Source organism: Amblyomma maculatum, chromosome 5 (assembly GCF_055883805.1).
Source record: "Amblyomma maculatum isolate TAMU_Amacu chromosome 5, ASM5588380v1, whole genome shotgun sequence".
NCBI lineage: Eukaryota > Metazoa > Arthropoda > Arachnida > Ixodida > Ixodidae > Amblyomma > Amblyomma maculatum.
Genome location: NC_139348.1, coordinates 162,517,822 through 162,532,411, shown reverse-complemented (window position 1 = coordinate 162,532,411; position 14,590 = coordinate 162,517,822). Strand labels below are relative to the sequence as shown.

General features: G+C 44.6%; 2 protein-coding genes across 2 annotated transcripts in view; one reads left to right on the top strand and one right to left on the bottom strand.

The window, feature by feature from the left end:
* Window positions 1-331: 331 nt before the first annotated feature.
* zuc (Mitochondrial cardiolipin hydrolase zuc) lies at window positions 332-3,068 on the bottom strand. Its single transcript, XM_084604892.1, has 4 exons — window positions 2,849-3,068; window positions 2,272-2,566; window positions 1,842-1,958; window positions 332-687 (listed from the first exon to the last, which is right to left on the bottom strand). The coding sequence occupies exons 1-4, from the start codon at window positions 2,981-2,983 to the stop codon at window positions 545-547; spliced, it is 690 nt and encodes a 229-aa protein (XP_084461018.1). The 5' UTR covers window positions 2,984-3,068; the 3' UTR covers window positions 332-544.
* Window positions 3,069-5,453: 2,385 nt separating this feature from the next.
* LOC146190164 (AP-5 complex subunit zeta-1-like) overlaps window positions 5,454-14,590 on the top strand; it is a 61,050-nt gene continuing 51,913 nt past the window's right edge. The window contains exons 1-3 of the mRNA XM_084604891.1: window positions 5,454-5,875; window positions 7,075-7,264; window positions 12,845-12,891. Coding sequence (XP_084461017.1) covers window positions 5,727-5,875; window positions 7,075-7,264; window positions 12,845-12,891 — 386 coding nt within the window. The 5' untranslated portion in view covers window positions 5,454-5,726. The remainder of the gene's footprint in view (window positions 5,876-7,074; window positions 7,265-12,844; window positions 12,892-14,590) is intronic.

Sequence of the window (14,590 nt, the reverse complement as noted above, 5' to 3'; positions counted from 1 at the left end):
CTGGCCCGTCTTCTCGGAAACGACGCTTTTCTTCGTCGTCATCTTCTTTGAACGACGGTGATTCAGACACTGAAGTGTACATTGTTTCAGGGAGCGAGGACGACAGTGATGACTTTGTGCTGAGCAGTTCTTCCGTATTGTGAGAAATAATAAAGTTCAATATGCTAATTTGACTTCGTGTTTGCTTGAAAAATTTTTTAAAGATCGAATGCATGCTTTTTATTGCAATAATAACCGAAATCAGGAATAAAAAAAAAATAAGCAGTTTTGTTAAAAAATTCGTTGATATAACAAAACAGTGAAGGGGTTAAAGGTGAGTCAAAGCATAGAATGAGGTGGCAAATCATTTTCGACATTTATTACTATGAAATGGGTGGAAAGAACACCGCTGCGCTATCTGTGTTAGCTGAATGCAATGTTTACTATTTACAAATGGAATGCTGCCTCAGGAGTCGTGCACTGTGGCCACCAGAACAAGCTGGAGGCTATGTCCATGTGTTTCTGTGTCCCGATGGAGGGTAAGCAGCCCCTCCCTCCATTCAGGTCACCAGAACTCTGGGAGCTGCCTGGCACACTCGGCATTCTGCATGGGCCGAGGCTTGAACAGTTCCCAGAGGCGGGAAAACTCATGCACGTACTCGTCCACCAGGTCTGGTTCGGATGTCATGAGCAGGTTCTCATGATTGCCTGTGATCAACAGAAAGACACGTTTGGTTAGTCAGCAACTTGCATTTTGAAGTTCATAATTTAGCACAATCTGGACTGCTTGGAGGACATGCCTGGCTAGCTGCATGCGAAACAAGTAAGTTCAGAACATATCAGATTAGGGATGGCCGCTATTATTGGTCCCATGGAACTACAGGTCACAAAAGGCAATATGAACACATCCGGACCTTGGCTGCAGCCTCAGCTTTGGACGGGCGGCTGCATTCAACAGCACGCTTGTTCCTGTTGCATCGGACTGGCTAAAAATGATCTGCCGATGTATCAGTCTACTTAATGCAAAAGTGAAAAACTAGAATCTCGATGAAATGACCATGGTTGATGTGAACTTGTAAAAGTCCTTGACCAAAGTGGGCAGAACTGCGGATGTTCCAAACACTCTCCCGTGCCAGCATGGTTGGTACAAATGCGTGAATCGTGACTGCACCCATGAATGCTCGAGCAATGCACACGTACCAGTGCTGCTGTGATTAAAAGTGACATAGTATGCACCACTAGCAGCCGCAGTCATGATTAAATCCAGCTGGCAATTAACAGATATACTTGAATTCATTCACTCTCTGTCTGCACCAATTTTTTATTATTATTTTTTTTTCAGTTTCAAACAATAACGATTTTCGATTGCACAAATACCTTTCATGACTGCGATGAGGTTACTATCATTGGGATCCCACTATACTTGAGTAAATTACAGACTTTATGCCACAAACAGGTGGCTCAATTTTTATTTCCAAGTGGTGGTATCTTTTATGAGGCTAACAAGATGCAAGACTGTGGCGGTGATATTTCATGATTTTTTTCCCTGGCCAAATGAATTAGCACTATTTGAGCTGTGTTCACCTGGACACGTCTGCTTAGTGGAAACGTAAAAGAACAAGGGCCCTGCCGTGATCTGCGAGAGAAGTGTTTATGGGGCCCTTTTTTACACGTCACATAGGCCGACGCCAGTGACATGGATGCGTTAGAAACTAACAATTTTAAAACTTAACTGAGTGGTAGTGTTCGCTGTTGGCCATATCATGTTGTGCACGTTTTTGGACAAAAAAAAAAAAAAAAAAAAAAAAGGAGAGAAGGAAAGGAACAGAGAAAGAATGGGAGGGCAAGAAGAGCCTTTCTACCTGTGATGGCCTGGCGTGTCCAATTGAAGGAGCCGCTGATTAGCAGCTCATGGTCGACCAGCGCAAACTTGTGGTGCATCAGGAATGATGACTGGTTGTTGACGCGCACGGGGATGCCTGGGTACCACCAGAACATCGCCACATTACTAAGAATCAGCGTTCATCAATGATGGAGGTGTGTGCAATAATGGCGACTCTCGTCCCGAAGAGACTCTGCCTGTTATGTATTTCCACGACACTCCACCGATGGTGTTTTTTTCCTTCATGTTCATCGCATTCATGCATCGCACATCTCTGAGCTACTTGATGCCCTGAGTGATGTGAAAATCTGCTAACCGCCAAATTTTGGTCCGTTCGGCGCACTGGATTTTGATACATGGACCCTATCACTCAAGCTAGATCCAAGCCGATGTGAGAGAGGTCCCCGTACCGGCCTCGCGCAGCCTTCCGATCTGGGAGCCGGGAGTGTCGGAGCCCTCGGCCTCGGTGATGACACGGACCGTGCGGCCGCGCCGGTGGCTGCTCAGGATGGCGTCGCCTAGCGTGTCGCAGGTGATCATGTAGACGCACACGTCGAGCGCGTGGTCGGCCGACGTCAGCGTGTGCACCAGAGTGCGTAGCGAGGTGCGCCCGTGCAGGAAGCAGCACGAAGGGTTGCCGCACGTGTCGGCGTCGTCGTGCGTCGCCTTCGGGCATGCCACACCCCGGTCTGGGAAGAAGACCACCTGCGCGGCGACGAAGCGAAACCAGTCAAGTGTACGGAGCTTCACAAGCAACAATCCATCAGCGTGTGGTCCTCATAAGGGCGAAAGCTGGCTACATTACACACAGATCGCACTACAAAACTCATCGAACCGCCTTCTGCATTGTTACCGACCGCTGCGTAGCTTTTCACCATTTCCTTTCACAGCATTGCTCACTGGCATTACACGCCGAATGACAAACTCAGCGCCAGTGCGTGATATTGAAAAGTTGTCACACAGAGAGAGCTGCGTGTGGTCACCTACCTTGTTGGTGAAGGCAGTTGCCTTTCTGCTGCGACGCCGGCTCTTCCTGTTCGTGGCCTTCACGTAAACGTAGTAGACCACTTCGCTCAGCACTGACAGGCCGAACGCCACAGCCAGCATATCCGCCAGCCGCATCTTGTAGATTGGTTTTCGTTTAATCAAGTATTTCCATCAACTTTGTATACACCGGGCCGCCGACACGAAAAGCAAACACACTTCTCAGCCAGGGTTGCCAGGTCCAAAAAACGAAAAGTCGCCACAAAAATGGGAAAAGTAGCCAGAAAGTAGCCAACCAGAGGAAGAGCAATAAAAAGTAGCCAAAAAGGAGCCATGAGGCCATGCATGGGGCAGTAAATAGAGCGCTCACTGCAAAAAGGCAACCAAAAAGATTCGTTTAATAGTCATTTTATTCCAACGCTCATGAAGAAACAAATGCCACTTGCGTCTTATAGAAACTAAATCACGTAGAAAAGATTTCTGAAAAAAAAAAAAACTGGCTGCGTAAGACTGCGATATTACATAAACAGACATAAATCTAAACTGACCAGATAAACACACATGTTATCAGAAACTTCTCTGTGATGATTAGAAACAATATAAAATGCATAAAATTATGTCCACGAAAATGTAAGTATAAAATGTTAGTGGAGTTGGATGTCTCAAACAATGGCTACAAAAGGAGAACACGACGAAAGGAAACTGCAACCACTCAGGTGCGATGTTCAGGCCTGCCGTAAATAGTTGAGTTGACCTTCTCAATCATCGTTTGGGTTTATCAAGGATATGGCCAATGTGCAGGGGGTGTTCATATGATCACACACACTTCGTTTTGATCATGACTACTAGACGTTGGACGGGAACCTTCGGTTTCTCAAGTATAATATTACATTATCGAGAGGCGTTTACCTTGCCTAGAGATATAGAAATCATTCTTTCATAGGTATACCGAGTATATTCGTAAGCTTCCTTGACACTAGTGCCTAATAATGTTCGGCGAATTGCGGTCAATGAATGGTTGTCCGTGCTCCTTGATCGCATTGAAAGTGCGCAACTGTTTTATTTTGTGAACAAAGTATAAGTGCAAAAGCCACTTTCACACTGATGAGACAAACCTATGGACGGAAGATGCACTCATGACTAATTTATTGTCAGCGGGTGCACGCTAAATAAGACGTACTGCAAGCAAATATGCACGGGCAAAGAAAAACATTTCGAAGCAGTTCGTGGAAAGCCTAGTTAGTGTGTTAGCTCTGTTGTGATTTTTATCTAAGTTTGGCTAGCTAGCATAAAGCTTTTACATTTGCCCTTAGTTTGCCATCTATAATGCAAAGTTTGGCTTTAAGTGCAGTTAAATAATTAGCACTAATTAATTTGGTTCGATAACTACCACAACTCATTTGCACTCAACTTAAGCTTTCGAAAGGTATATGACGATGCATATAGCTCACTAACGCTAACTAATATGGATTGCTAACTAATTCAGAGCATTTGGAGACATCTTAAGCTTTTCAACGGTATATTACTTGATCGTCGAGCTCAAAGTTTGGTTTTATACAAAATAAAATAATTAACGCAGATTAAAGAGGATCACTAGCACAGTGCCATTACACTTGGCCTAAGCTTTCCAGCGGTATATGACTCGATGCTGCAGCGCACATTTGGGTTTCAAGAGCGATTTACTAAATATCATTTAATTTCGCCCGTAGTTGGTCAAAATAAGTGTATAATTAACCAATGATCCAAACTCAAGGTTTATCACGTGACATATACTATGCTTAGCCAAGATAGCTTGAAAGTAGCGAAATAAACTAAGCGGCCGCTTTGACTTTCTTAAAGTTCAAAGCACCAGCCTGGGTCGTTTTCTCGTTTTGCCCAAAAAAGAAACGAAAGTAGCGAAATAGACTGAGCGGCCGCTTTGACTTTCTCTGATCTTAAAGTTCAAAGCACCAGCCTGGGTCGTTTTCTCGTTTTGCGAAGTTTTACCGCGGTGACGGAGTTCACGCACAAAAAAAAGATAAAAAAACCCAAACACAGCCAGACAGAGGCAGTACTAGAGCCTGGAGCGCAGACCTGGCCTAGAAACGCGCGCTTCACTGACTGCTGCGGCCGGACGGCGGGTGCCAGGGAGAAAAAGCGTGTCGTGCGCAGAGCTCGTAGTCGCCCAAGGAGGATATAAAAGATTTAGTCGCCGCGTCCCTTAGCCGCGCGAGGAGAATTGAAGAGGAAAGCGCGGCGCGGAGGAGAGTGTTGCTACTTTCAAATTATCAGGGGTTTTAGCGGATGGATGTTAAGAGCGTCCCCTTTGAAACACAGTGGGGACAGTCGTCACCATGCAGAGTTAGTTGTATTGCAGCGCTACCGTTGATAGATTTGCTATCTGTCTATCTATAAAAACGGGCATCCTGAACAGCGCGCAAACGGGCTCGTTGGAATAGGCGAAAATTTTTCAAAGTAGCCAGAAAGTAGCCAAGTAGCCAACCTAAAATTTTTGTCGCCAGGCGGCTCAGAAAGTAGCCAATTTGGCGTAAAGTAGCCAAATCTGGCAACCCTGTTCTCAGCCATGACCGCACGACGCACGTGGTTTATAATGATGATGATAGCAACTTAGCTGAAATGCTCCAAAAGTAACGTGCAGCTGCACCATAAGCGCCAAATTGTCGACTGAACAATCTCGGGGCCATGTAAACAGTCGTGTAAAATTCTGAGTGCTACCGGCCACCTTTAGCTCTAGAATTTTCTTTTATTTTTTGGCTCCGCCGCGCGACAAGGCAGCGGCGACCCGCTACAAAAGGCATACACCACCATCACCATCACGAGGCAAAAGAAGGCAGTGGTAGTGCTCCGATCAGCTGATTGTTGGGCGGTCGCGGTCGCTTCGATGGCAGCCAGCTGCGCTGACGATCTCATCTCAGTGCGCAGTCACAAGAAGCTCAGCTTGTCAGAGCTGCTGGACAACCTGCCCAAGCAGCTCACCAAGGATGTGCTTCAGCAGCTGTACACCGCTGTGCTTGAGTGCGACCCCGAGCTGTGAGTGGTGTGAACTTGTTCGCCGACTGTGCTCGTGAACCACTTCCTTGGTTTTTTGTCAGGCTCATTTGTAATGTCAACTAGTTGACGCTTACACGTTTCTCATGATGGCGTGCGGAAATTTCCGATGGGTGAAAGTCTTTTCTTGGTATTTTGGCCGTGTTTTCTTAGCTTTCATCATCGGAGTCGGAGCTTTAGGTGAAGAAGTGCATAAGCTGTCTGAAGTATGGCAATGTGCAGCTATGAGTTCCAAGCTCAGTACAAGCTTTGGCCTGACGGTAAAGTCAAGGCAATAATATTTTTTGTTCAGCTTCAGTCTACATATCTTTGTTTGCTGATTGCAAGCGCATAAATTGTGACACGTGGTACATCTATAGCTTTTCCGTGCTCGCAACACGATTTTCCGTGGCCCATTGCTCATAAATTCACGTATAAAAGAATGGCATAGTTGAAAATTTTGGCTTGTGTGTGTTTACGTGCTCGTAAAAGGCATGCACATAGAGGGTACGCACATAGAAGTTATGCACATAAAAGCTAAGATAGAAGCTTTGCACAAGACACTACATACATAACTTTATGCCCAAAACAATGCCAGTTGCAAAAGGCACATTCCTCTTTCGATATAGAAATTCTTGTGCATACAAACATAAAGGCAACTGCAAACACAAAGCATTCGTGAAGGTGAGCTGGAAATTGTAGTAGTATAGATAAAACCAGCCACAAGGGCATTTTGTCCAACACAGTTGTGTTTATTCGATCGTGAAGGGTAGGAGACAGAACGCTGTCCAAAGCATGCATCTGTGGAACACCGACCAAAGTTTACCCTAAAAGAGGCACCGAGGTCATCTGAAAGTTGGCCTGCATCAACATAGTGAGCGGAGCTGCGATTAGTAAGATGCAAAAAGAATAAATGAAACAGGTGCCACCACATGCTGCTTTTACAAGAAAACTGTGGCTGTGGTCTCAGAGTCAGAGGTTAGATCAATTGGTAGCAAAAGTTTTAAAACCCGATCTCTCCTGCAACCAAAGTACCTTTTGCTGTGTCAGGCAAGCATCAACATATGCAGGAAGACTCATATGAAGTTTTACTACAAAGCCGGATTGAGTTCTGCCCTGTGCTAATTGGTGGTCACGAAGCTGCGGGGACACGCCGACAGTTCCATTCCGACAGCCAGCATGAGGTTTTATGTCTATGGCAGGATTCCCCAGCAGGAGGCAGCAGTAAGCAGTCTGCTGGTGGCGGTGCTGGATGAACGGTCTCCACCGGGCCGCCGCCACTTGGCCCTGTCTGTGCTGGAGTCCCTGTGCCCTCAGTACGGCCTGGAGGAAATGCTGCTGCCTCTGCCCCAACACCAGCTGGCCCCCTTCCTCCAGGCACTGCTGGCACAGGTCTGTCGCGTGCACAGTTTCATCCAAGTGAATGGAAGATGATGATAATGATACTGCTGAGGAAATATGTGTCGGATAAAGTCCTCTATACTTCGTCTTACAAGATATCTGCAGCACTGTGATAGGCAGAAGAGCCCTTTCAATTGCGCTCCTAAGTGCCTCTCGCCCCTGCTCATTATAATAGAGAATTGTGTTCCTACTGTCACCACCGTCAATTTGGGGGGCGGGCGAGAGGCCTCCTGTAGTGTGCGTGATCCTGATTGGACCGGGGTGCCTCTGCCTTTCGCAGTGCTGCAAATATCTTGTGAGACGAAGTATAGTTCGTGTAAGCCCTACGAGATGGCAGTTCGTTCAGCGGCCCGTGACTTTGTGGGCAGCAATGCTTTTCTATGGGGAATACATGCTGTTTGAAGGCCATTTTCTCGTAAACTGGGACCGATGATAAGAGGAAACTTTTTTTACTGCGTTGTTTTTGTCTGGGTTGTCGTTTTGTGTCTTTTACGTCTTGCGTCTTTTTGGGGATGATTGCGTCATATACAGAGAGATTAGGGCGACCAACGACTCATGTTTGCTTCAATTTGATTTTAATACACTCGCCTCTTGGTGTAATAAGTTCCTCCTTCCCTTGATTATTAGCAAGTGCAAATCCATGACTTTTACAAGGAAATACACTGTGAAACAGCATCAGTATAGTATTGGTTCACTTTTCATTACCCCCGCATTATCCTACAGATATCTTGGCCTCCACCTAACGCCATCACAATCATGGATAACCCACATTCAAAACATTTGCGCTGAAGCCTCACGCACACTAGGTTACCTGTGACGTAACTTGAAGGCCACATCCCCGGAAATAAAGAAACTAGCCTATACAACTTTCATTCGCGCCAAACTAGAATATGCATCATCCGTTTGGCATCCATCACAAGTGTATCTCTCCACCGACCTTGAAGCTGTACAGAATTGCACCATCCGATTTACAACATCTTGCTATTCAAGAAAAACTAGTGAAACAGTCCATCGCCATTCCATCGTTCAAGTCACGCTCTGTCATATCTCGTCTCTGTCTTCTGCATCACTTCTGTTATCCCCGTACGAGGCGCGCAAAGCTAAAAACCCCCCCACAGGACGTCTAGTTGCCTAAACCATAATCGTAGCATTACACATATAAACTGTTGCACCTTAGCACTAAATTCTTCATTTTTTCCGGATGCGATAGTACTGGGACAGCACTTACCTTGTCTTGCCTTTTTTTGCATGTGTCTGTAGTTCTGCTGATGTTGCCATCGATGACCTACCAACCTGCTCAAGTTCAACCATTTTTTTTTTTTTACTTCATGCATATAACATAGATTTGTATAACCTCTTCGGCGTCATTTACTTATGGTATATTGCTTTTTTGTTTTTATATTGTTTCGTTTGACCCATGCATTCTTTCTCTAGTTTTTGCTTTCTTGTTGTTTCAATGCTTTCCTGTTCTTGTTCGTATCATATATTGAGTTTGCCCCCCCCCCTCCCCCCCCCCCCCCCATCCTATATAATGCCCTCGGGCCTTTAAGGGCAAAATAAATGAAATTAAGTGCAGTTTTCTGAATGAGTGGCGTAGTGTATGCTTAAAAAAAGGCGTTGAAGGCGAAGAATTTTTCGCGCATAATTTGAATTTGCTGCACAAATAGGCGGTGGCGGCTCGTTGACCACAAAGCTTGAACCATCGCTTGTCTTCTTTGTTGTTTAACTTTGCCTCTTTGGTTCGTATCTCAGTGTGCCCGCTCATCTCTTCTCCACGCACACTCGTTTGATTCCTGTTCGCTCGTTACTTTATTCCTTCCTTAAATTAGAGGTCTCTAACTCCTCATTCATAAGAAAGGGGACTCTAAGGACCTTAAAAATTAGACCAATCAGCTTACTGTCTGTTACGTATAAGGTGTTTACTAAGGTAATCGCTATTAGAATCGGGACAACCTTAGACTGCAATCAAGCAAAAGATCAAGCAGGTTTTCGGAAATGGTACTCTACTATCGATCATATCCATACCATCAACCAGGTGATAGAAAAATGCTCGGAATATAACCAGCCCTTATACATAGCATTCATTGATTACGAAAAAGCATTTGACTCGGTTGAAACCTCGGCGGTGATGCAGGCATTGCGAAATCAGGGGGTAGACGAGCCGTACGTGAAAGTGCTGGAAGATATATGTAGTGCCTGCACAGCAACCATAGTTCTGCATAAAGAAAGTAACAAAACTCTCATAAAGAAAGGTGTTAGGCAAGGAGACACAATCTCCCCAGTACTATTCACAGCTTGCTTAGAGGAAGTATTCAGAGACTTGGAATGGGAGCAGTTAGGGCGAAGGGTAGATGGAGAATACCTCAGTAATCCGCGATTTGCTGATGACATTGCCTTGCTAAGTAACTCAGGGGATGAACTGCAAATAATGATTGATGACCTAGACAGGAAAAGTGGAAAGGTAGGCTTGAAAATCAATATGCAGAAGACTACGGTAATGCTCAACAGCCTCAGGAAGGAACAGCAGTTTACGTTAGGTAGCGAAGCACTGGAAGTAGTAAGCGAATATGTCTACTTAGGACAGGTAGTAACCGCAGATCTGGACCATGAAAAGGAAATAACAAGAAGAATAAGACTGGGACGGAGCGTATTTGGCAAGCACTCTCAGATTATGACTAGCAGCTTACCGGTATCGCTCAAGAGGAAAGTATACAACAGTTGCATCTTACCTGGACTCACCTATGGGGCTGAAACGTGGAGGCTAACCAAGAGGGTTCTACTTAAGTTGAGGACAACGCAGAGGGCCATGGAAAAAAAAATGGTGGGGGTAACATTAAGAGATAGAAAGCGTGCAGAGTGGGTCAGAGAAATAACTCAAGTTACTGACATTCTAGTGGAAATCAAGAAGAAGAAATGGGCATGAGCAGGACATGCAGTGCGAAGAGAGGATAACCGATGGTCGCTTTGGGTAACAAACTGGATTCCAAGGGAAGGAATGCGTAGCAGGGGGCGGCAGAAAGTTAGGTGGGCGGATGGGGTTAAGAAGTTCGCAGGGGTCAAGTTGATGCAGCTAGCAGAGAACCGGGTTAATTGGAGAAATATGGGAGAGGCCTTCGCCCTGCAGTGGGTATATAGTCAGGCTGATGATGATGATTATTATGAACCGGGTTCTGCGAGCTCCCACTAAACTGTCCCCTCCTCCCCCGTCCCTCTCACTTCATCTACAGCAAGTATTGTTTTCATTGCTTCTTTTTTCCTTTCTTTCCTTCTTTTGTCCTCAGGGTACAGAGTAAATTACAGAGTGAAAGAGAATTTTACAACAATGAAAAAAAACTTTAAGCATAATGTATAAAGTACAAAACAGTGGGGTAAAAATTATGGTTAATAATTTTCTTAAATCTACATTAAAGATTTGATTAACAATAATGTGATATTGTCCACCAAATCAGCATAATAAATCAGTTAAAGAACAGAAATACATCGCTTAGCATTGTAATGACCTTTTTAACTGAATGGGTTCATTGATGCCAGTTAATAACATGGGTAAAAAATTACATTTTTAAAATATGATTTGCACATGTCACTAGTGCAGTGGTGTGCACTGAGACCTTTTGTTTGTGATTATGACGTTAAGAAATAAAGGACGGTGGTTGCTGCGCATACGGACAATGCACCATGTCTAGTTCTTTGAAACCTGGCTAGAGCATTAAAATTTCTTTGCCCTAACTGGTTTTTAACTTTCGCGCCGTCACATAGGCTAAGATGCTGTGCGATGACGGCTTTTTATGTTGACAAAAGTGCAGGGGCAGCGGCTCAGCTGGTGAACTTGGCAGCGTGCCAATTTGCTTCATCATTGTCTTCATGTCTACAACCCTGATAAGATGTGTAAAGGCAGCATGGCAAGCGTGAGTGGTTACGTGTTTTGGGGATCTTGCAGATAGGTAAAAAATTCTTAAATAATGGCAGCATTAGTTCCTGTTTTTGTACGCGTAACTCGTTCATACTTTCTTTCGCTTGCTTACCCATTCGAACACTCAGTCGTTTACATGTAAGTAATTTGTGTGATATATAAGCGGTATGGGACGCTGTCACATTTACTTCGATAAGTAAGTGGTAAGAATGCTGGAGGCTTTATATATTTTCTGCCGTTCACCTCATCCAACGCAGGAATCGCTTTCCGTGCCCCATTTACACTATTTAAAGCGAGAAAACTGTGCTTCCTGAGTGCCTCAATGGAATAACCATGACACAATGGTCGAGTGATGTGCTGCTCACTGGACCGCATATCATCATAAAGCGCAACTTCAACCTTTTCTTCGCTACATTGTTAGAATATAAATGGCATCAATAGTATTGACAAGCCAATAAATTATTTTGAACTTCACTTCTTCACTGATGCAATGGGCTTGGCTTAAGAATAAAGTGCTACGGTGATACTTCTGGGGCTACGGAGAGGCAGTTCAGGCCATGTGAACGGCTTGCATCAGAAAAATGCACCATGCGATATCAGCTGGTTGCTGTCGGAACGGCGGCATTAATGTATGCGTTTTTTCTTCCGGCGAAGATTCAACACTACATCGATGCTGACGCTGCGATCAGTGGCTTGGTTCGGAGGAGCATGGCTGGTACTTTATCTGGTTGCTTGCGTCCAGTGCATCGCCCGTGCTGTGTCCTTGCACCGCGGTCAGGAGCCACTGCCAGTATATTTGTGTCCTCGGCACATACATGCCATTATCTTACGTGATCATTTAACTATATAGCAGGGTGTGGTCATATCTTTCCTCACGATGGGAGCCTGGCAGGAATATAGGAGGTGGGGGAGGGTAGAGCAGAAGTTATGCATCCAGAGCTGCCAGTCAAAATTGTAAATTTTTGTACTTGAGTTCACAGCGTATCCTGATGATGTCAAGCCCAAATTTCACTGCAGTCATTGCGAGAGTGGTGTCGAAAACATGCGTAAGCCTATGCAGACCTCGCTGCTTCCAACCCACCCCCAATCACCTCCCTTTTCATTACCTACTCTGTTTTGGAAGTGACCACTCATTAATTACTTATTGCAGTCTATTTCAATCTACAAGCAATCATTATTATTGATTTTGATTATTCTTTTTCTTTGTGGAGTTGCGTGCAGTTATTACATGCCTGTCTGGCAGGAAGGTTGGCGAGGTTCCGAATCCGAGGTTGGCGAGGTTCCACAGCACCTTTTGAAAATTGGCCATTGTCCCTGCTGCTATTATTGTTTAGAACCGTGGGTGTCTATTCTTGTGCAGTTTTGAGGAAAAGCCACAGCCATGTGACCAATTTACAATCTTTTGTTCTTTGTGCGTGAGGTTTTAAAACTTACAGATTCTTAGTTACCTGTGTTGGAAAAACTATAAAATTATAATTAAATGATAAAATTATAAATATAAATTACTGAAAAATTTATAGAAAACTGCTTTAATCAGCCATTAAATGCAGCTATATGCCATAGCTGTTTCGGCTTACTGAGTAAATTGCATTCTGTAAGCGTGACTGCATAGTTCTTAGTCCCAACTGTGGGTGGAAAATAATGCGACTGACTCCTTGCAGGGCACAGATAGCCCACACTACAGAAGCCTTCTTGACAAGGTCATTGGGTGAGTCTCATTGTCACTGATTTACACTGATTCAATTCTGTGTAATGAAATATGGATTTTTCCATGAGCTTATCTCACCTTGTGCATACAACCCCGCCGGGGAGGCGCAGTGGTTACAGTGCTCGACTACTGTTCCCAAGGATGCGGGATCGAGTCCCGACCTCGGTGGCCACTTTTCCATGGAGGCGAAAAGCAAGGCGCCCATGTGCTGTGCGATGTCAATGCACGTTAAAGAACCTCAGGTGGTCGAAATTTCTGGAGTCCTCCACTACGGCGTCTCTCATAGCCTGAGTCGCTTTGGGACGTTAAACCCCACAAACCAAACCAAACTTTGTGCATACAGAAGGAACGCTTGAGAAGTCTTAATCAACAGCACTTTTATTGGTCTTTTTGTTTTGGAAAAAAAAAACCCTCTCACCCGGAATCACAAACCCAAGTGTAGAATAGCAAATATTTTGTGGTACAGTGGGGACACAATGGAAGGTTAATTGGAGGGATGTGGAAAGGGCTGTTGTTCTGCAATGGATCAAGCTAGGTTCATCATGATGACGAAATTGAAGTTTTTTTTTTTGCTAATTTATGGTACTTTCAATAAAGGAAAGTTGCTGGACAATATGTCATCATTTCAAAGGGACTAGGGGTAATCCAAGTGAATAAAAAAAAAGAGAAGGCTTTCTCTTTGCATGTCTTAGAGGCATTCTGAATGATTAGATCCTCTCAAAGCTGCACATATAAAGGAAACTGGTGGTGTTATTTGCAGAACAAGAGGGAAAATACTCCAGTGTAGTACATAAGAATGCGTACGTCAGTGATGTAGCGAGAAATATTTTTCAGGGGTGGTATATGCCACTTGTTGAAAACAATTGCAAAAAAGAAAAAAATGCCGGAAGCAGAGGGAACACATAGTACTGGGAAAATTTTAGGGGATGTTCTGACGCCATAAACACCACCTCTGGCTTCATCCCTGACATGTGTATTAAGGTGACTGCTTCCATCGAAGTCTATGCATTCCACTGAAGTATCTGCTTTCTCTAGAGCTGCTTCTGCCTGTTCTTATGGTTCTTCTTTCTGGCCAACAAGCTAAATTTTTTTCTTATCTTTTTCTTCGTGGCGTGCCAGTGCAAGGTTGCACCCTTGGAGGCTACACTGGATGAGAGAAATGCACCCAAGTCTTCCCTCGTAAATGCCCCACATTTGAAAATGGCACAATTTGAAAGGAGAGAACAGTTTGGTACATGCCAGAACTGTTGTAACTCATGGCTTTCTCATTCCCCTCTTCGTTTTTCTTTTTTGCGCAGATGTGAGGTGGCACTAGTTCTTAGTGTTCTTGGTGTGCTCACATGCATCGCACAAGACAATTTCAGGTGGCAATGCTTGTGTACGTGCATGTAAGAGAGATTCATGTTATTAAGCAAAAGCTTTGTGACCAGTCAAAGGCCTAATGTGGTGGTTTGCTCTTGTTTAATCATAATGGAAGGTTGGCCATCCATCTTCAAAGAACTGTGATGCATGACTAACACTGTAATCTAATGCAGTCTGCAATGAAGCTGTGCCCACTCCCTCGACTGCCACCCACTGTTCCAGTGCGGTGAGCAGATGCGCCATTGTGAATGCTTTTTTTTGGTCTCAAACAGAAAATGTGATCGTGAAATAAAATGATGAGTGGAGGAATTGTGAGGCCTGTGATAAAAGATGTCGG

Excerpts from the sequence above, each read along its gene's own strand:
- zuc (XM_084604892.1), bottom strand. The coding sequence starts at position 2,983 with ATGCGGCTGGCGGATATGCTGGCTGTGGCGTTCGGCCTGTCAGTGCTG. Across the intron at positions 2,567-2,848 it reads CAACTGCCTTCACCAACAAG|GTGGTCTTCTTCCCAGACCG; the intron begins GTAGGTGACCAC and ends GTCGCCGCGCAG. Across the intron at positions 1,959-2,271 it reads CGGAAGGCTGCGCGAGGCCG|GCATCCCCGTGCGCGTCAAC; the intron begins GTACGGGGACCT and ends GGTGGTACCCAG.